Source organism: Myotis lucifugus, unplaced genomic scaffold (assembly GCF_000147115.1).
Source record: "Myotis lucifugus unplaced genomic scaffold, Myoluc2.0 scaffold_184, whole genome shotgun sequence".
Classification (NCBI taxonomy): Eukaryota; Metazoa; Chordata; class Mammalia; order Chiroptera; family Vespertilionidae; genus Myotis; species Myotis lucifugus.
This window is the reverse complement of record NW_005871232.1, coordinates 1,985,272-2,008,770: the sequence shown is the minus strand read 5'-3', so window position 1 is coordinate 2,008,770 and position 23,499 is coordinate 1,985,272. Positions and strand designations below refer to the sequence as shown.

The 23,499-nt window shown below is 33.7% G+C and overlaps 1 protein-coding gene across 3 annotated transcripts in view; it reads left to right on the top strand.

Moving 5' to 3' along the window:
- The window catches only part of PTEN (phosphatase and tensin homolog), an 83,087-nt gene that overhangs the window by 6,970 nt on the left and 52,618 nt on the right, over nt 1-23,499 (top strand). For all 3 annotated transcript variants that reach the window (XM_006096632.1, XM_006096633.3, XM_023760479.1), the window contains exon 2: nt 16,476-16,560. In XM_006096632.1, coding sequence (XP_006096694.1) covers nt 16,476-16,560 — 85 coding nt within the window. The remainder of the gene's footprint in view (nt 1-16,475; nt 16,561-23,499) is intronic.

Sequence of the window (23,499 nt, the reverse complement as noted above, 5' to 3'; positions counted from 1 at the left end):
TGCAAAATGATTGGTGCCCTGACTAATTATATATTTAACTATCTGATTATGTGATTTTTAACATTTTATGTGTTGTAAAAACTGGCTATATTTTGGTCCAAATCTAGGTTGTAGAATTGAACTGTGCATTTTGACATCTTATAGGAAAATTGAGTTGTCTAAAACACTTTCTCACTTTGTGTCTCTCTTTAATGCTACATGGACCGATGTTTTGCTTTAAATCACTATCCAAAACTTAAAGTTGATTTAGTATTTTGAAAGCCCTTCAGAATAGTTTTGAACTTTATTGATTTTTGTAAATTTTCAGGCTAAAATACAATAAGGTTCTCTCATTCTATTTTTATATGTTTAATATTTCTGATCTTTTAAAGAGGATGCAATTATTTAAGATTTTAGGAAATGCATTGTGATTTGAATTAAGTATTCAAATCAGATGTATTCTTAAAATTATTTATAAATATAGCATGCATATTCAAAGATGCAAACAACTGCTTTAAAATGTATGCAATTTTTTTCTATTTAAAATGATTTTGTTCTCATGAATAAGTGAGAATCTTTGAGTGTTCTAATTACTCTGAACTGATTGGGGAGTAAATAGAACTGAAAACTTTTTCTACTTTTAAATGAAATTTGGGGGATATTACTGAGCTGGATTTTTAGGTATTTATTTTTCAAATGCATATTTATAAATTACTCTGAGTCTTTCCTGGGCTTTTCTGTTTTTTGTTTTTGTTTTTGTTTTGGTTGTTGTTTGTTTTAGTAAAGTGAAAACAGTGCTTTGCCAGGCTTAATTTATCTGTGTTATGAAATTTAACATTTTTATTTAATTATTATTATTTTTTTAAATATATTTTATTGATAATTCACAGAGAGGAAGGGACTGGGATAGAGAGTTAGAAACATCGATGAGAGAGAAACATCGATCAGCTGCCTCCTGCACACCCCCAACTGGGGATGTGACCGCAACCAAGGTACATGCCCTTGACCGAATCGAACCTGGGACCTTTCAGTCCACAGGCCAACGCTCTATCCACTGAGCCAAACCGGTTAGGGCTATTTAATTATTTAGAAACATGAAAAATGAGGATTTGAGCCAGAAGGATCTTTTTCCTTTTTCTTTTTTTAATATGTTTTTATTGATTTTTAGATAGAGAGGGCGAGAGAGATAGAAACATGGATGACAGAGACACATCCATTGGCTGCCTCCTGCATGCCCCCTACTGGGGATCAAGTCCACAACCTGGACACTTGCCCTGACTGGGAATCGAACCTGGGACCTCTTGGTCCATGGGACGACACTCAATCCACTGAACCACATCAGCTGGGCGGATATTTTTCTTTTTAATTGATGTAACAGAATTAGCTAGCATGTACCCTGTCTTATATTTGTTTAGGTTTTTTTTAATCAACAAAGCCTATTTATTTATTTGGGTAGATTGAGAGAGGGACATCAGTTTGTTGTTTTACTCATTCAAGCATCCATTGGTTGACTCTTGTATGTCCCCTGACGGGATCAAACCTGCAACCTTGGCATATCTAGATGATGCTTTAAACAACTGAGCTACCTGGCCAGGACAACAATGCCTTTTCTTAAAAGCTGGTTATTAGCTTGTTTGATTTGGCAAAGGAAAAAAGAGGCAACCTAAGAAATAGGGTAAGCATTACTTTCTTTCCTCTTTTCTTTTATAGTATAGGAATTGTAGCTCTAGTAGGATCAGTAATTTGTTAAAAGCTGGTAGAAGATTGAGTGCAAAGAAGGATGCAGGGTTTGGGGGCACTTGGTGCAGTACTTTTCTGATTCTGTTACATCTGTAGTTCTCAAACTTTAGGAGTATCAGAATAACCTGGAGGGCTTGTTAAACCATAGATTACTTGTGCCACCTCCAGAGTTTGTGATTTATTAGGTCTGGGTTGGGGCCTGAGAATTTATTTCTAACAAGTTCACAAGTGATGCTGATGCTGGTGGCTGGGGATCACACTTTGTGAACCACTGTATTTCATGATGATCTGTTAACCAAATTCTTGATGTGTTACTTCCTTTAGGTTAATAGAATTTACACATATATTATCTCTAACCCCTAGTTCAGCATGATAAATATTATCCTAATTTTGTAGATGAGGCAATGCGCTTAGAAAGGCAGTATAGTGGGGTGGAAGAATAGATTTGGGAATCAGTCGGACCTAAAGTCTAGCTTAAATCCTTGCTTAATCACTTTATCAGTTGTGTAATAAAAGCTACACTAAGCCTTACTGAACCCTAGTTTCCAGGTCTCTAAGGATTGTGGTAAAAATCCTTAATATGTGGGGTGGATTTCTAGGCTTATTGGAAGTGTAGAATAGATGTTTTCAGAAATTGGAAACTAGGGGTGATCACCCCCTTCCACCTCACCCCCTTCCACCTTGTCTGGGCATTTGTCAATGTCCAGACATTTTTGGTGGCCATAGCTGGGAGGTGTGTGTGTGTGGGGGGGGGGGAGGGGTGGGATCAGGGGGGGCAGAATGCTATTGGCATCAGTGGGTAGAGGCCAGGGATGCTGCTCAACATCTTACAATGCACAGAACAGTCTCTCCCACAACAAAGAATTTTATCTGGCCCAAATTGCCAATATTGCTGTGGTTGAGAAACCCTGGTTTAAAGGTATAAAGTGTCTGGTATATAAGAAATATAATATTCAATAAAAGTATCTTTGCCCTTAGGTTGTGCTATTTTAGGTCAAATTGATAATAATTGATGGAGTTAGGCTTTTACTATCTAGGTTTTCTGACTGCTGCTAGACCAGTATTCTTTATAATAAGAACTTTGTCCACAAAAGATATCTCTGCTAATAAAAAAAGATTTATTTGAAGAAGGCTCATGTGTTATTAGGCTGATTGTGAAATTGTTTCTTATAAATTCTGTTAGAAAAAAGGCTGAAGATATTTTCCATGAACATGTATAAGTGTAATGCACTGGAAGGATGCTTCATAGAACTGCTCTAACAAGATGGGTATGCTTCACTTAAAAAAAGCATTAACTTCTTTTATATTGCCAGTAGTTTTTAAAGTAATCCTTTACTTGTTTTCTTTAATTATGTAGTTGTTGGGAGATATTTTGCTCCCAGTATACTTGTTTTTTGTTACTGTTTAATGCATTCTTTAAACTTAAACTTTCCTTTATTCTAAAGCTGCTTTTGTTACAGTCAGATATAGTGAAATTAAATAACTGATGTAAAATGCCAAAATTTGACAAGTTATAAAAGCTTCTCATCTCTTTCCAGATAAAGAAAGTAAGGTTGACTCTAAGACTCGCTGATGCATGTACTACATTTCTTTTCTTTTCTTTTTTTAAAAATATATTTTATTGATTTTTTTACAGAGAGGAAGGGAGAGGGATAGAGAGCTAGAAACATCGATGGGAGAGAAACATCGATCAGCTTCCTCCTGCACATCTCCTACTGGGGATGTGCCTGCAACCAAGGTACATGCCCTTGGCCGGAATCGAACCCGGGACCTTTCAGTCCGCAGGCCGACGCTCTATCCATTGAGCCAAACCAGCTAGGGCTACATTCTTTTCTAGACCCTAAATTTTCTCTCAGCCTGTTGAGTTAAAGTGCTTCATCTAAATTAAAAACTTGCATTAATGTGAAGTTTTTGGGAAAGTTCAGGACAGAGTCTTAGAATAGTTCAGATAAGATGCCAAGGGAGTAACTTAGTGGATTCTCAAAATATTTTTGCTTTGTTTTGTTTTTAGGGCAGACAAACATAATTACGAAAGTGTTCTAGGAATAGATGGTTTGCTATGTTGTTTTTTTTTTGCTTGATTTTACAATTTATTTTGCCTAAGCAGAGTAAAATGTCAAGGCCTATTATAAAAATTCTTATGAAATTTAAGTTTTGACTGAGTGTTATGATTCTTTTTGAAATTACAAGAGATATTCAGAGATACTGATAAATATTTTAAGTTTTTTCATATCAAGCTACATGATTAGCTTATGGTATTTCAGCATATGAATAAAAAGCTCCATTTGCTTACTATACTTAAAATTTCTTTTATGAAAACATAATTAAAGAGAATTTAAAACAAATTTACCCATTGTACTATTTCTCTGCAACTTCATGTTTCCATAGCTTCTTGTTATGTTCAGTTGTATCTATGTATTTTAAAATGTAATGTATCCTAGTGAACTTAAAGGATGTGTATTTGAACAACTTCCAAAGCACCTCATAATTGCCTGAAGTAATGATTTTTAAATGGTGAAGTCATCAAAAATATTTATTTCCCTGTAGTTATACATTAAACTTGTTTCCAGCATTGGCTAATTTTATATATATATATGCTATTCTCTTTTTTTTTCAGAGTGGATTTCAGAGGGCCAATATCTTTCTAAATATTAAGAAAGATTTTCATGATTTTGATCCATAAAATCATAATCTGGGAGGGATGGGAAGAGATTCACCGAAGAACTTATATGCCAAAAAAAAAAAAAAAACTTACAAAAAAAGACAGCTGAAGTGTTAGAGCCTTGAAGCTTTACTTATAGGGAAATTATTGCATATTTAAAATTTAAGCATATTTTACTTAAGTGAGATGAAATAAAATTTGGAATTAAAGTGGATATAGAAGTTATTAGGATAAACTATATCACATCATTTTATACTAAAGTAGATATAATCTATTGCTTTTCTGTCTTTAAACAGGAGCATATTTTCAGTGATATAATTTATATTTGCATAGTTACCTCAGTAATTGGTGATATTAACTGATGAAGGTTTGCTGTATATTTGCATTTATGATCAATATTAATTTTTGTGGTCAAAAATTGCATGTTATGTCCGGTACTATTTGTGTCACATATTAAAAAATTTAAAAAGGGTAATAATTTTAACTATATTAGTTAAATGATAATTCTTTTTTTAAAAAAATAGGTTTTTATTGATTTCAGACAGAGGAAGGGAGAGGGAGATGAGACAGAAACATCAATGATGAGAGAATCATTGATCTGCTGTCTCCTGCATGCCCCCTACTGGGGATCAAGCCTGCAACCTGGGCATATGCCCTGACCCAAATCAAACAATGACCTGATGGTTCATAGGTAGATGCTCAACCACTGAGCCACACTGGCCAGGCAAATGATAATTCTCAGTGAATTTATTAATTCATGTAGTTAGAATGAAAAATATTGAGGAAGAAACAAATTCTTTTCTTTTTAAAACAAAATTACTTGTTAGAGTAACATTTTCCAAATGAAGAAAAATTGTTTCAATTTTTAAACAAGGAAATTTTGATCTAGATGTGGTATATACCTTCTTGATGTTAAAGAAAACACTGAAGGCAAAAATATTTTTTTTGGTGAGTGCATGCAAATATGTTTTTTGAACAGTCGAGAAGCAATCTAATATCTGAATAGTTTTCATAGATTAGTTGTAGGAAGTCTGTATAAAAGAAATAATTTAGTCACTGAAAGTGTACAATCTTGCATATCTAGATTTTGTCTAAGGTAATCAAGATTATTTGTAATATTGTAAAATAGCTAAGGTGCTCATTATTAAGGTTGTTTTGGATTCTTTTTAATACTGAAAAGGTCACACAGATTGTGATTATTGTGCAGTGTCCAAGAACTAAGGCTTGCCATCTGTTACTTAAATATAGGGAAAAGTTAGGAAAATCTAGTGATATAAGTGGTTTTGACACTTCTATTTTTGGAATTATCTATTAATTATGAGTTTTAAAGACTAATATCAAAATTTTAAACTTTTACAAAAATGAAACAATGGTTATGCTGCTGTTTATATTTTTCTACTAAAATACAAAGATATTGGTTGGGAACTAATAATGATCATATAATGAAAGTTTGTCTTTTATTCATTTACCTTTATGAGATTGTTTTGATATTTAAGTTGAAACATATTTTAATTTGATATTAAGGTTTACAAGGCTATGATAGTTTTAAACTGTAGTTTTCTTAACAGTTTTATATATAGGAATTTATTATTATAAAACTTAACCAGGCAACTGACTTAAGTATTCCTTGAAGATTTGCTTTAAATATTTTTCAGGTTTTTTTTATTTTCCTACAACTCAGTTTTTGTCTGTATGCTAGTAAATGAGTTTCCCCATTTAAAATTTTACTGTTGCATTTTGAGCCACTACAAAATTTGTTTCTATAACTTAATTTCTTTTTACTCCCAGGCACTTGGTATTGCCAAGTCTTTAAACTTGCATATCAGGCCTAATAAGATCTGATTAATCTACTTTGTTTTATTTATCGTTAACATTGTTTTTTTATTGAGAAGTTTGTTTTCATACCACATGATTGATATGATCAGATATAATATTTCAGTTTAGATATGATTTTGAATTTATGTTTTCAAATGCAACTTCATTTCTGGGGCCTCTATTTTTTGTATAAGAAACACGTTGCCAATTTTAAATTAATGTCTGATGAAAGTGGATTGTTTTACTAACATCAGTTTATAGCATTTGTTTAGGCCTGAATTGTAGGCCATGAAAAGAATGATACCTTTTTGGATAGACGGATAATATGTACATAAATTACATATCTTACATTAAGAGAGGCACACATGTAGCTGAGATTTTTATTTAAATATTAAAAGTTTAAAAGTCTTTACCTATCTACTTAATAGTATATAAAGGGTGTGGTGTTAAAGAGCTCCTTTTCCTTGTTTTCTTTTCTATCCGTCCCATCTATTGGTATTTTTGTCTTTATGTTAAATGTTGTTTTTTAAGTTTGTTTACTGGTTGAAAAAGTTGACTGCTTAATTTTTTTTCTTTTACATTTCAGCATAATTATTTTCTAAGATTTTTAGTATGTTCTCCTTTGAATATGAAGATTCCACAACTAACCATTATTAGTAATTGTGCTTCCCCCCCCCCCCCCCAATTACAAGAATTGGATTCATACTAAAATGGTATCTCTTCAGAAATAAGCAGTTATAGGTGGCTGATTAAAATTGAGTTTTATCTTTTTAAACCAAGAAATATAGACTAACTCATATCTATTATATTTTAAAATTGCATATTATTAAATTTTAAAACAGGAATTTTAACTAGAGTTTTGGTATATGTAATTTCAGATATTTTGATAACCACTTATTCAAGTGATTATAAAGTTGATACAATGATTAAAATACCTTCAGTGAGAATATGAATCATATTTTCAATATTAGAACAAGGCAGTTACAAAATCAGTAATTTGACTTCACCAATATAGTAATGAATGCCATTGTGTATGCCTTCATATTTTAAAATCCACAAGTATTTCTAGTTCATATTGTTCTTATCCAGATTAAAATACTGCATGCACTTAGGCAAAATTATTTTTGCCAATTGGGAAAAAAAAAAAAAGAAAGCAAGTCCTTTCCAAATGATTTTTTGGCTTAAGGTACAGAATAAAGAGACTTGATTTTATATTAAAGCCAATATAAAAGGAAGCTGTGTAACACACACATATTTGGAGCTTTTCCCCATATAGGAGTTCAAATTAACGGCTTTCTTTGAAACACAAATTGGATTGTTAGAAGTAAATTTTAAAAAATTTGCAGTTTTGGCTTAATTGGAAAAAGAAAGCCAACTTGCCAGAGACACCTTTGTATTAGAACCTTGTTTTCTTAGTACCTTGTGTATAGTAGTTTTTGAATATTAGAAAATTAGTTCATGGTTGTGTCTAAAAGATTGATACAGTTGGAAATCTTGTAATCTTTTATTTTTTCAGAATGCAGTTTGCTAATATTGAATGAATTTGTCATTGAATATTACTAGGTCTTTGTTCTCAGATTAGTGACAGATCCCTTAGCTTCTTCTGTTCCTTAATTGTTTGAATGTCTTTTTTTTTTCTGTGAAAGTTAATGTTTTTTCATTTTGTTTATAGCTAAAATTTAGTGTTTTAGGTAGTTACTTCTGGTAAAATAAAAGTATGGCTTTTATAATAGAATGATATTACAGTAGTAACATAAATCTAACATTAAATATAAAGATTAGAGTTAAAAGATACCCCCTTATGTTCTTTATAGTAATGCTGGACCAATATTATAACTTTAACTTTCATAATCTTTCATATGCTTATTCTGATTTTTGCTGTAGAAAATTAGAGTTAGTATTTGGCTTGGTTCAAGTATATAATGTTGACAAGTATGTCTAATGCATGTTGTTGAGCCGATAATCTTTTTGGTGGTAGTTATATAAGTTATAGTCATATTTTTGATTTGTTATTGGTAGTCAGTCTTAGATGTTTTTTAGTGGGAGCAAAACGGTAGAGAGGGGTGTGTGTGTGTGTGTGTGTGTGTGTGTATTTTAACAGCAACAGAGTTCTGAAACAGGAAATCAGTCTTATCATATTCATCCAGAGACCTAGGAAGAAGGTAATTGTTTGGTATACTCGTTAAAACCAGTTAGTTGGGCAACCTAAATATTTAGAAGTTCTCAGATGTATCCTTGCAGAGTTGTGGACATAATATTTCAGGATTAACAACTACTCTCAAGAAAAATTGATTAAATTAACTGAAGTGACTAATAGTGCCTCAGCTAATACACTAAAAAATTACACTTTGGATTATAGAGTATTGCTAGCATTATCAATGACTTGACAAGATATTTTTCAGTGATTAATTTGTTTCAATTTAAATAATTAAAGTTAAGAGTGCCATTATTGTTCCTTTAAAAAAGATTTTTTTTTAACTCGGTGTAATTTTACTATATCTGGTTTGAAATTCTTTCAAAATGATTCTTAAATTTAAACAATTCAGTAGAAAAAAGTTAATTCTATTTCAAATGTTTGTTTTTGGAAATTATCTTTCCCTGTTTGTTAATGTACATATGCACATAATTACATACTTGTAATCAGTATTTTCCTACTGTTCTGTGAGCTTTTTTCCCCACAGACTTTCATCTGTCAGTGGGTACTTGTTATTTTTAAAGCTATATGGGTAATATTTCATCAGGCTAACTATTAGTATTATGCTTTGCGTAGGGCACTGTGTTAGGATTCTCTTCATTTTTTTCTTTTATAAACAGCATTGTTGTGAATATCTTTGTATAGTTTACTTTTGTCTTTGTGTTTTAGAGGATAATAGAGTGGGATTGTTGGATTAAAAGGTAACAATATTTTATAGCTCTTTATCTCAGGTTGTAGATTTCTTTTTTAAAATATATTTTTATTGATTTCAGAGAGGAAGGGAGAGGGAGAGAAAGAGAGAGAGAAATATCAATGATGCGAGAGAATCACTGATCAGCTGCCCCCGGCACACCCCCTACTGGGGATCGAGCCCGCAACCCGGGCATGTGCCCTCACCAGAATCCAACCTGGGACCCTTCAGTCCACAGGGGGATGCTCTATCCACTGAGCCAAACCGGCTAGGGCATAGGTTGTAGATTTCTTGCCAAACGAACCAATTTATAGTGTTGCTTAGTAGGATTACTAGAAATTCTTGATGTTTTCCTTTAGAAAGTGAGATCTAAACTTCTATTTCAAAGCAACAATATGTGTAAACTTTTCAGTCAAGACGGGTTGTTATAAACATGTAAAAGTTGTGAGGTTTGAATTGTTTAGAAAAGTAGAAAATTTAAGCAGAGTTCATAAATTATTTGGCAGTAAGTTTTCCTGTCTGGGTTGGCACAGCAAGCAGATAATTTAAAAAGTGTTAAAAAGAGCCTGGCCAATGTGGCTCCATGGTTGAGCATTGACTTATAAACCAGGAGATTACAGTTCGATGCCAGGTTGTGGGCTTGATCCCCCGTAGGCGGCGTTCAGGAGGTGGCTAATCGATTCTCTCTCATTATTGATGTTTCTATCTCTCTTCCTCTCCCTTACTCTCTAAAACCAATAAAAATATGTTAAATAATTTAAAAAATTTAAAAATGGGATATTTTAAAAAGTGTTTAAAAAAACTAAAATTTCTGCTAAAGTGAATTTAACATATTGGAATTCTTTTTATAATTTGTTTATAAAAACACTGGTTTGAGTTGTTTTGTAATGAGACATTTAAACTAAAAAAGGACATTTCTAACTCATGCAGTCTCAGATAATAACCCCTTATTTACAGTTATAAAGCCCTTTCAGTTTTACGGATTTAAAGATATTTCCAGATATCCCATTTGATCCCTAAAACAGCCAGTGGCGAAGTTACAGCTAGAGTTACTATCATTATTTTATAGAAAACGAAAACAAAAGTATGTGAGGCCCAGAGATATTGAGTAACTTAACCTGAAGTTAGGCTTTTAAGGTACAAAGCTGAGAATAAAATTATGTTAGTGATGATATGCATTAACTGTTTAGTACAAGGTCTGACATTTGCAAATATTTTAAAGGTTCCTGTGTCTTGTGTTATACTTGGCCATTCTTTATTTTTAAAATCCCTAATTTGGGGAGCATTCTTAATATTTTTGTAGTTCATTCTTTTTGTACCCTTTCAGTTTAGAAAATAAGAGTCTAAGCTGCGTTATTTGGTATGTACAGGAATGATTATATGCCTTATATATTAGGAAAAATTGTTATTAAATAATGAACAATTAGCACTTCATTAACTGGAAAATTAAAGGAACTATTTCTGCTTTTCTCCCAGTATGAATCTTCAATTTAGAAACCAGATCCAAACATTTACCACATTTAATAGGGAAAAATAAAACCTAGTAAGAAATAGTCTTTCATTTAAATGAGAAAGTCATATAAGTCCAGACAGTGGCTAGTATTTAAAGCATAATTTGAGTAGAAGAGATAATGTGGATATAACTCTGACATCCTTGGAAAGTATTTGTTAAATTCAAACTTGTTAAAATTTTTTGAGAGAAATGTAAACTTAGTTTCATTTCCTTTCACCTGGCCTTAAGTGTCTGCTGGTTGAAAGCACTAATGGAAAGCAGGGAAAATCTCCAGAAATTCTTGGAAAATAAAATTAAATGGTGAAGTATTGGTATTTGCTAACTTGCTTTGATTCTTGTTTTCTCTTATTAGTCTGACTTTATTCTTTCACTCTTTAAAAAAAATAATATATTTTTATTTATCTCAGAGAGGAAGGGGGAGAGAGAGAGAGAGAGAGAGAGAGAGAGAGAGAGAGAGAGAGAGAGAGAGAACGAGAACAATGATGAGAGAGAATGATTGGTTGGCTGCCTCCTGCACGATCATTGAGCGCTGTAATCCAGGCATGGGCCCTTACTGGAATCAAACAGTCACCTCCTAGTTCATAGATCGATGCTCAACACTGAGCCACACCTGCTGGACTCTTTCTTCACTCTTGCTGCTGTTTTTAGTTCAGTGTTCCTCTGGTGAACCAGGCGACTTCAGATTTGCTTTTGATGCATTTTGATCACTACCTCTCTAAATCTGTTTATCACTTTCTGTTTGGCCAGTCATGTTCCGTGTATGTTATAGCTTCATGTTGTTACTAGCAGTTAACTAGAATTTTAAGAAAAGCTTGTTATGTGATCTATGGAAATAATTTTCATTAAAATAATTATGAGGGGAAAAAAGGCAGTTTTTGTTTTGTATACTAGCACTGCATTTTAGTTTATAACTTGTTCAGGGATAAGCATATCTATGTGTTATATAGAGTACAACAAAGAAACTGTTCAGAACTGCTTTACTTTCAGTAATCATCATAATTAAAATAAGATTTAGTCATTAGGTGAAAATTTCATATTAAACACTACTTCTTATTCAAAAGTATATCCAGTAAGTGCTGGTTAAGGCTGTTCTGTATTACAAATCACTTTTCTCTCAGTCTTGGTTTAAAATGTTTAAAAACATGTCATAAAAATTTTAATGTATGGGGAAGCAAAACAGTTATTAGAGATTTTGTTTATTGGTATAATACTTGGCATAAGAAGTATTTGCCTCAAAATTCAGCACTCATTAGTTGCTGACATCAGTTTTGGAAACGATTTTTGTCTTGTCTCTTAAATAAGATTTTAAGTTTTAACATTTGATTGGTAAATCACTTTCATTTTTGCCTACTTCCTTGAAAATTTTACATTTTCATTAATGATTTGGAAATATAAAATAATTATAATCTTACGTGAGGCAGCATGGTATAAAAAGTTGGGGCTTTGTAATTATGTACATAATGGGTTTGAATCATAACATTACTTACTGGCTTTGGGATCTTGGGCAGTTACCCAAACTTTTGACCCTCAGAATTTTGTCATCTATGAAATGGTAATATTGCTTCATAGGATTGTTAGGATTACATGAGAATTTATTTGGCATACTGTTTGGCACATGTTCTTTCTAGTTTATGATGAATGCCAAAATCTTGGGTAAAATCTTAAACTATAAATAAGGAAGGTGAGAATCTGAAGCAAACGAAACCTTAAAAAGACTGAATAGGAAGATTTCTCTTTAAAGAAAGGATTTGATAGTTACCCTGCAGGAGATTGCAGGGCAATGGATTGTTCCTCTGCAAGAGACTGCCAGGGTGATGTAGGCCTTTGACTAATTATTTCCTAATTAAATTGAATTCCCTGCCATGGCATCCTTAAACTAGGCCTAATCTTCTGCCAGTCCTGCTCCTAATCTTCTAACAGTCCTGTTGCCTTCTCCATAAAGCTTCGTGAATGAGCTGCAATGGACTGCTCAGTTTTTTTGAATATTTTATGTATTTCCATATCTGCTCTATACTCTGCTTGGAGTGTTGTAATTGCTCTCCTTTCTTCTGTCTACTGTCTGACTTCTTAAGGATTATCTAACATGTTACCTACTTTGTGAAACTTTATCTCTGCCCCTACAGAATTAATCCCGTTTTCTGTAGCTCTTAAAACATCTTGATATGTACATAATAGGGCTTTTGGCACAGTTGTAGGTCTCTGTGTCTGTCTTCTCTGATAAAATAAGTAACTCCTTGAGTGCAGTAGTCTTAACTTTAAATTCTCAGTGCCCCTTCCAATGTTCCATATGTGTTTGAATGGTTAAGTGGATGAAGGAAGAGGCCAATTGAGTTTAATGAGTACTTAACAGTTTTCTTAATTAAGTTAACTGAGTTTTTTGCAAACTTATTTACTTTATTAGAATTCATAGTGCAAGAATAAGCTTGAATTTAGTCCTGCTTAAAATGACTACATTTAAAGGGGTTTTATACTTCTGTGCTTTTTTTTTTATAAAGCTAAAATCAGCATTCTCACTGAAATTAATGGTTAGGCTAGGTAAGTTTGTTAGTAGAAGTAATTACTACTTAATAAGAAATAGTTCTGTTGTATTAGTCAGGAAAACTTGCTTGTTTTGAATAGGTATTTTGAACTAGAATGTATTTATAATTTTATAGATAGGCATTCCAGATTGGTGGTAGCTGCCACTGCTTTGGTTTTCTCCTTCTGCCTCACTTTCTTTTGTTAGCATCACATTTTCTTGCCCTGGCCAGGTAGCTCAGTTGGTTAGTGTGTTGTCCCCATACACTAAGGTTACGGGTTTGATCCCCTGTCAGGACACATAAAAGAATCAACCAGTGAATGCATAAATAAGTAGAACAACAAGTCGATGTTTCTCTCCCCCGCTTCCTCTATCAAATCTATAATAATAAAAATGTATTTTTAAAAAGCCCTACTTTTTTTATGTTTGTGCTCCAAGATACAGTTAAAAAGAAAAGATTATTCATTTTCAGGAATTGTACTGCTATAGGCTTGATTTGAACCTCTATTCTCTTCTGCTTTTTTTCCCTCATGAATGGACATAATGCCCTAAAGCAGTGGTCGGCAAACTGCAGCTGGCGAGCCACATGCGGCTCTTTGGCCCCCTGAGTGTGGGTCTTCCACAAAATACCACGTGTGGGTGTGCATGTACAGTGCGATTGAAACTTAGTGGCCCATGCGCAGAAGTCGGTATTTTGTGGAAGAGCCACACTGAAGGGGCCAAAGAGCTGCATGTGGCTCGCGAGCTGCAGTTTGCCGACCACTGCCCTAAAGCATGTCAATAATTGACCAAGAGCTACATTTTCAGTGGGTCTACTTTATTATATGAGAACTAGGGGCCGGTGCATGGACTCGTGCACTGGTGGGGGGGGTCCCTCAGCCTGGCCTGCAGGGATCGGGCCGAAACTAGCTCTCTGACATTCCCTGAGTGGTCCTAGATTGTGAGAGGGCAGTTCTTGGATGATGCACCCTGGAATCGGGCTCCCTCCTCTCTGGTTCCGGGTGCATCACCCGAGAACCACAGCTGCCAGGTCTCCGCAGTGCTGCAGCTCCTGTGTTGAGCGTCTGCCCCCTGGTGGTCAGTGAGTATCATTGCTACCTATCGGCTGGTCGCTTAGGCTTTTATATAGTAGTACATATATAAAAGCCTAAGCAACCATTATGACCGTTTGCTATGATGCACACTGACCACCAGGAGACAGACACTCAATGCAGGACTGCCCCCTGGTGGTCAGTGCGCTCCCACAGCCAACTTCCCATGGCTGGCCAACCTCCTGTGGTCCCTCCCCCCCACCAGCCTGTCCCGATTGGCCCTGATCAGGACTGGGCAAGATGGCCCCAATTAGCCCTGATCGCCGGCCAGGCCGAGGAACCCCACCTGTGCATGAATTTGTGCACTGGGCTTCTAGTATATAGATAATAGATGATAGCTAATATTTGTGATGTTAAAAATGATCATCCTAATAGTTTTCTTTTGGGAATCTTTACAGTAGAAGAACCCTTTGAGATTTGGGGTGATTTTATGTATCTTAAAGTGGCAAGAATTGTTCCTGGCACATAGGAAATATTATTTAAATCATAGATACTATTATTATAATAATTTTTGGGGATAGAAATTCAACATTTAAAAAAACTACATACAGAGATGATTCCTAGTCATACAGGCCAAGACAGTATTTTCTCATGATACTTAGTAAATAGACTTGGAGATAATTAAAAAACACAATTTTAAACATCTATTAAAGAAACAGTGCAGGTGCATTGTTCCAAAATAGAAAATACAAAAATTAAAATATATATATATTCCCACCACCTAGAGATTATTACTTTTAGTACCTTAGTCTGTAATCTTTTTGTGTACATATACTATTTGGATTTTTTTTTTTTTACATTTCCTTTTACCAGGATGGTATCACACTGTACATTCTCTTTTACAACCTCCCACCCACCCATTAATGTCTTCTTATTCATTTCAGTAGATTTTCATTTCATCTAATACTCAGATTATATTCAAATTTATTTAGTTGGCTCAAAAATGTCCTTTATGGCTGGTTTGCTAAAACAGTATCCATAATAGCATTATACCTGTGAACTTGGCTGTTAGACCCTTTAAGTCTTTTAAAATATATGTGTAAATATTTCTTTACCCAGAAGGAAAATGTTATTTCTTTTATAAAATATTTTTATCCAAAATATAATGTATACATTGTTGTGCACATTTTTTTCTTAAATAGTCTGTAAATCTATCCAACCAGTACATAGTAATCATATGAATAGAACATAGATTATACATACAACCTTTTCTTAATTATCAAAATAAAAGCTTTCAGTAATTTGATAATTACCTTTGGTTTGAAAATAATAGTGAAATCAGCTTAATAATGTGAGCAAGCAGAAAAAAAAATTTAGAAAAGGGCACTGAGTATGGTGAATTTTGAATTGTATTTGGAAGATGAATGGGTCCAGAAGTAGGTGGGCGGAGAACTTTAGAGATGGTCTTGAAGGGAGGCTTTAGGCAGATTAGCTTGGCTCATCTGAAAGATTCCAGTCAGAAAATCCTGGGATTAGAGAGGATTGATAGAGCTCAAGAAGAAATGGGAGCTGGTATGATGGACACAATGCATAGAAATGTAGATTGTTGGTAGTTTTTTATAGTTAGTCTGATATAAATTATTCTGAAGTGTAGATGTTTGTTGTTACTCCAACTGTAGTGTGTAACAAGGGACTAGAATAAGGCATGCTAAATATTGATTACCTTGATAGGAAATGAGAGTAAGTTTCTATCCCAGTTCAGTATTATCAAGTCATAACACTAAGGGTGAGGAGATCTTAATGGTTGTCTCAATGTAATCATGTGGAATAGGAAATTGAACTCTAAAAGGGTTAAGTGACTTGTCCAAATTATACGTTTTAAATCTGATGTCCTAATTCTTAATTGTATCTACTTTTCTGTAAACCATGGTGTCTTTTATAATCAGGAAAATTGGAGGTTGTGTAAATTTTTGTTGTCTTGTTTTTAATTGGCTTGGTTTTTGTCCCAAGACATTCAATATTTGTGATTATAAAGTCTGAGGTTTTCATTTTCCATATATTATCTAAATACTATAGTATGGCAGCTACCTTAGGTACATTTTTAATGTACTAAGTAGAGGGATTTTAAAATTATTTTGCCAAAAAATTTTGAGTATTTAAAAAAAATTAATGTATTTAACTGTATTAATTATACATGATAGTTTATAGATAGATTGACAATTTTCATTAGCAAAGCTGTAGTGGGGAAAGCTTCCCAGATAATGTTTTAAAATGTGTACATGTACTTTTCATTGTTCCATATTTCAGATATTTTCTTAACTTAAGTAATCAGATATTTATCCAAACATTATTGCTATGGGGTTTCCTGCGGAAAGACTTGAAGGTGTATACAGGAACAATATTGATGATGTAGTAAGGTAAGAACTCTTAATTTTTAATTTTGAATATTGATATATTAATGTTGTATTTTCATTTAGAAAATATATCTAAACCACCGAAAAAGATGTACTTTGTCATGTAAACTTGATGTGGATATAATGTTGGTGTTCTATAACTATTTTTTTTCTTAATATGTCTAATGGGCCTCAATAGGATACAACTCATTTGAATTTGATAAGAACAAACTTTTTACTTAATCAGGTGTATGTGCTATGCTTTCGTGGACTCTATACAAAGTGCCCTTCAGTAGGTTAATGCCTGGATTCATTACACTGTGATTTTTATGTATTTATTTTTTATTTTACAATTGGGGGTTAGGCTTAAAATTCTTGAGTGTATTTATTTACTTATATATATTTATCCTAAGGTATATACACTGAGTGGCCAGATTATTATGACCACCTGATGTTTGTAGGCAAATTAGCTATAATTTCGCACTGAAGTTGCTAGAGGGCCAGACCATTATAAATAGGGAAGCAGGTTGTTTACCGTGACAGTAGAAGTGATTTTTTTCTGAATATATGGGTAAACAACGTGATTTGACAGCCTTTGAATGTGGGATATATTTGAACGTGAGTCGCCAGATTATTATAACCACCCCATCAGTACTTCGTTGGGCCACCTTTTGCCTTCAATACTGCGGCGATTCTTCTTGGCATTGACTCCATGAGATGTTGAAAGGTGATGCAAGGAACCTGACACCATGCCTGATGAATAGCACTGTCCAGTTCTGTGAGATTTGATGGCTGTGGAACCAGCTGCCTGATGGCTCTTTTAACTTCGTCCCACAAATGCTCAATTGGATTGAGATCTGGTGACTGTGGGGTCCACCTAAGCAAGGTAAAGTCTCCCTCGTGTTCTTGAAACCACTCCTGCACAATACGAGCACTGTGGCATGGCGCATTGTTTTGTTGGAAGAAGCCATCTCCATTGGAATACGCCATCAACATGATAGGATGAACTTGATCAGCAACAATACTTAGGTATGTTGTGCTATTCAGACGTTGTTCCACACGAATTAAAGGGCCCAAATCATGCCAGGAAAACATGCCCCCAAACCATAACACTGCCCCCACCAGCTTGAAGGGTTGTACTCATGCATGTGGGGTGCGTGCTTTCATGCTGTTTCCGCCAAATTCTCACTCTGCCATCTGCATGATACAACTGGAAACGTGATTCATCGGACCACATGACTTTTTTCCAATGCTCAACTGTCCAATTTTGTGTTCCTGTGCGAATTGGAGACGTTTTATCTTGGTAACTGCAGACAGCAAAGGTGTTCAAACAGGCCTTCGGCTTCCATATCCCATACGATGCAGTGTATGGCTAATTTGCCTACAAACGTCAGGTGGTCATAATAATCTGGCCACTGTGTGTGTGTGTGTGTGTATCCCAAGTTCAAAGGCTGTTAATTTGCGTTGTTTACCCATATCTTCAGGAAAAAAACCACTTCTGTCGTGGTAAACAACCTGCTTCCCTGTTTATAATGGTCTGGCCTTCTAGCAACTTCAGCGCGAAATTATAGCTAATTTGCCTATAAACGTCAGGTGGTTATAATAATCTGGCCACTCAGTGTATAATCAATATACCATGTAGTTTTACATATAGCAGTTTATAATGGGTCATAAATGTACCAAACACCTGAAGAAGTATTTGGTGCAAAGAATCTTGAAAAAAATTGCTGGGCATACCAAGACTAACTGTCCATTTTATAATTTTGCATAATTTTCTTAGTGTAATTATCATTCAGCTCAGAACAAGGCTGAATGAAAAGGCCCATTTAATTAATTTTAATGTGTTTATGACCTAACAGTACATGGTATATTTATGCTGTGTAAATAGTCTTAGTATATTTTCTGATGTCAATGCAAAAATCTGTTATGAATAAGTTAACTGTAAAATATTACTAGAAACTATAATGGCTTTTAAAAGTTAAAATTTGGGTTATTTTTGAAGATTTTCAATTTAAATATTTGATGGTTATGAGAATTAAATGTTATAATTAGTTTTAAAGCATTATGCAATGTAGAATTCTTTTTATAATAGTTGTCTAAGTATATAAGCCTACTTATACCCTTATATGAGCTAACCATAAGTTGTTAATTTTTAGCAATTCTTTTGAACCAAAGTATATTAATATTTTTGCAGTACTGAATTGTGTCCAATTGGGTTTTTGTAGTGTTCACATTGTGTTCAGAATTAAATTTCAGTTTCTACAAAAACTACAAAAGAACCCAAAACTATTTTCTTTGTGGTTTCTGTTAGAATATAGATAGTATACATGAGGCTGTCAGAAGTACTACTTAAACTGAAAAGAGGGAAATGAACTTGCCCTTTTCATAGGCAAGACACGGGAAGGATGCTTAACATTGAAGCAGTTTGAGCTGGCTTAGTCAGTGATAACACATCAACAGAAAATGCAATGGGTGATAGAAAAAAGAATGAGCAAAGTAAATTTTGATTGAGAGATGGAGAGTCTGGGAAATGAGCAGTGCAGTCACCAGGCATGTATTCTCTGTTATGCAGGAGTATTTATCAGGCCTCTTTATGGCTTAGATGAACTATCTCATAAGATGATCTACTACACATTACTGTAATTCTGTATTCAACCAAATAATGATATAACCAAGTCAGATTAGTACTTATATTGGGAAAGAGTAAAGATGAGTTCTGTGATCATTGTGAGGATATTTTTTGTGGTAATCTGGTGTGCTAGTTTTTTCATTATTCTCTTGTGAATGTGAATTAATCTCTTTGAGTTAGTCACTGAGGCTAAATGATCCTCTTTTATGTTACTGATAAGTCAGTTTCTGAAGCAATACATTTGATTATCAGACCTTAAACTGTAATAACTTCACCAAGAAAATACTATGCTGGGAAGTATTTTGATCTTTGATCTTTTGACTTCATAACCACTGCTTTTATGCTTCTGAATTAAGATTCACACTTTTAGTTTGTGTAACCAAAGTTGAAGTTTATTCTGTCTGCTTTAATGTATCTAGTTTATTTATCTAGCTTTTAACTTTTCAAATCTGTTATTCGTAAAAATATTTTATGTATATGGTTGATTATGTAGCCAATGGTTGCTTTAGCTGATTACTCTTGTCACCTAATGGTAATGGTAATAGCATATAAAAAATGAATTATAAACTGACTGTAATAGTTGCGCTGTGCTTATTTTTGTTTAGTCTTTATTTTAATTTGGGGGATAAATGGCTAGTAAGACTTTGTTGGCTTCAGTTGCTTAACTCCTCCCACCCCCAAACTCCTTTTTTTTAAGGAGGAAAGGCTGAACAGAGACTGGGAAAGGAAGATGTAGTTTTTTCTGGAAGCTAAAGTGAAAATAAATAGTTCCTAAGTAATTTGTCTGTTAGGATTAACCTTGATTTTCTTGATTAGTTCACACTGTATTGGAGATAGTAGTTATAATTGGTATTTTGCTTTTGGTCCAAAGATGATAACAGCAGTGAAAAAATGTCTATTTCCTTATACCTTTTCTGTTAATGAAACTTTCTAGTTGGATTGTTCCTTACCCTGTTATTTGGGATGTCTAAAGAATATTATCTTTTTTCCTAATTCCATATTTTTCCTATTATTTTCCCCCAATCAGTAAATATTATGTAGAGTTCAGACTTTGTTGTTGTACATCAGTGCCTTGAGTAAAAGAAATTCCAATTGCGAATACCTTAATGCTTAAATTGTCCAGCATTATTTAACTGTTTTGGGATATGATTTATTATAGCAATGTGAATTTTATACTTGAGGTACTCAAAGTATATTTGTGACAAATATTTAACTTCTCCTTATTAGGTGACTTCCTAGGATCAGGAATTAATGTTAAAAAATAAACAAAAAGGGAGAGGAGGGGGAAAGTGAACCAAGGTGAAATTTTTTTTACAATCCTAATTGCAAATTTTAAAAAATATTTATTTTTATTTCTTTGTAAAAAAAAATCTTTGCTCAAGGATATGTTGTTATTGATTAATCAGAGAGAGAAAAGGGGAGAGAGAAAACATCAATGTGAGAGAGAAACATTGATTGGTTGCCCCTCAACCTTTTGTTGTACGGGACAATGCTCCAACCAACTGAGCCACCCAGCCAGGGCACAAATGCTTTGTTTAATAAACAATCAGGATTGACACTGCAGGACAAGGACAGCTCATAGAAGGGAAGTTGAAGAGCTAACTCTTCCCAGACTGTTTTTCTTTTTTTTCTTCTTATTACCACATTTTATCCCCCTTCCTTCTTGCCACTAAACTCTTGCTCCAACTAGCTGGTAATATGAAACAATGTTTTATTCAGATAATTGATTATTCTTTGATATGTATGTTAGTCTTATGTCTCAGGCTAATACTGAAGATATCTAATTTATATGCTATCTGCTATAGATCTAAGCAGTCTTTAACCAATTAATACTTCATGTGTTTAACAGACATAGCCCGAGAACTGTTCTGTACCTAATAACATCTGGGAAATGTAGGTTTAAAGAGGTGAACTGGCTTTCTTACTGTAGATTCTCAAGTGAAATTATAATATGCTTTTCTCTCCCCCTTCTTTTCCTCCCTTCTTTCCTCCTTGTCTCTTTTCTTTTGTGTATTAAATAACATATTTCTAAATTGTGTTTTATGGAGCATAATTTGGAAATGCTAAAAATGAAAAAATGCATATAACAATATTTCCCCCTAGTTTGAATTAGTAGGAAATAATTTACTTCCTTCTCTTTTATTGGAAAGATTTTAGGTATGAAAAGATTCCCATATTTATTGTAAGGAAATGCTTAGAGCTCAGTTTTCTGATATATAGTGATTAAAAAAAATTATCCATTATCTTGTATATTATCAGTTTTTATTCATATATAAGCAGCTGATTACAGATTTAAGAGTTCATCTTTTTTCCTGTTTTATGCAATTTTCTTATTGAAGACATTTTTCAAATATTCTTAATTATATGTTGATCTTTCCAATCAACCTTAATTGTATGTCGATTTTTCAATAAAAAGGAAATGTTTTTGTTACCCCTACATTATCATCCTTTGGCTATTCAGTTAAAAAGAATTGAGAGGAGATTATTTAGAGGATTTAATGTTTAGAGATTATATAGAGAAATTATTCAAAATAAATTAGAGGAAAGTATCAATTTCATTTTTCCTTTATAACAGCTTTTGACCTCTTCTCTCATGTAGGAAATCATCAAGGAAGGTCTTTTCTGGTGTTATTATACCAGGAAATTTCTGTAGGACTTGAGTTTCCAGATTGGAAATACCTATATATTTGTATATAGGCCTAAATGAAAATAGGCCATTACCAGGCAAATTATTATGAAATTTCTCAAACACCAGAAATAAGGAAGTTTTAAGGAATATGAATGGCATCTAACTTCTTGGCAGTAGAATTAAAGATAGAAGATGGAGAAAACAGCACTTCAAAAGTTGTATGTTCAGTCTAGAATTCTGTATCTATATAAACTACCAACCAAGTGCAAAAGTAGGAAAACAAGATGCTCAAGGATTAAAAAGAATATATCCATGTAACATTTCTCAGGAGATTACTAGAAGATGTGCCCCAGATAAACAAGGGAATAAACCATGAAATAAAAGGGAAAATAAAGAGCTTCAGTAAAGAGAAAATCCAACTCAAGCGAAAAAGAAAAGTCCCAGGATGACAACTGTGCTACAAGCAGAAGAGCAACCAGTTCTGATTGGAGTAGCAGGATAGAGGGATTCAGGGGAAGAAAGAAAAAGAACTGATAGGTTGATATTGAAATATTTGGGGAAAATATGCAAGAGAGTCTTAGTAAAACAGGTGACTTAGAAACAGAAAGCAATTATTAGTATTTGTTGGTTGATTTAACCCAATATCGTGATATTACCTATTAAGGGGGATTAAGAGGAGTGAAACTGTGTGTGTGAGTTCTACTGGTTTTGTAAGTCTCCTTTACCATGGCAGAAAACATGCAGGTAATTAGTAAATCTGTAAGATGCTGTATGATACTATATATTATATAGAAATGCTGAATTAAATGCCAGGAAAAAGAATCTGAGTAGTTGAGTGCGATTGCTTTTAGGAGAGAAGCAAAAATTTGGCTTTGAAGATGGATGAATAGAGTTGGAAATGAGAAACTTTTTTTGTGTGTGTATGATAAAATATATGTAAAATAAAATTTTACCATTTTAACCTTTTAAAAAATAAATATTTTTATTGATTTCAGAGTGGAAGGGAGAGGAAGAGATAAAAACATCGATGATGAGAGAGAAACATTGATTTACTGCCTCCTGCACACCCCCTACTGGGGATCGAGCCCACAACCTGGGCATGTGCCCTGACCTGGAATCAAACTGATGACCTCTTAGTGCATGGGTTGATGCTCAACCACTGAGCCACATTGGCTGGACACTTTTATGTTTATTTTTCGTGCTCAGAATCTTTTTTATATTACTAAATTTTTAACATTTTCTTAACCTGCTCAGACTTCATTGTCTGTTGTGGTTTAAATTTCATTTAACATATTGTAAACACAGTAAGTAAATCTCATAAAATATGTAGCGGGCATCACTCTGTGTATGGGAACCGTGATTCAAATAATGTGCTCTTGCCACGGAAGGAGTCAAACCTGTGGTCCCTCCGCCACGCCGCTGCCCCCAGGGGTCTGCTTCTGACCTTCTCGCAGAGAAATGATTGTTAGGTCCTTAGAAATAGTCTGTCAGGACCCTGTATTCTAATAATGTGCTTTGGGAAAAGTTTAGTTGTGCTTACATGACATTATTCTCTTTTTTGAGAACCTCTGGGAGAAATATATTCAGTGATTTTGAGACTTCTAGGCAAGTTATATTTAAAATTCTCTTATAGTTGCTAAATCACATAACCAATCAGATTTCTCATTTTGTATGGCATGTGAAATAGTTTAAGGACATTGTTATA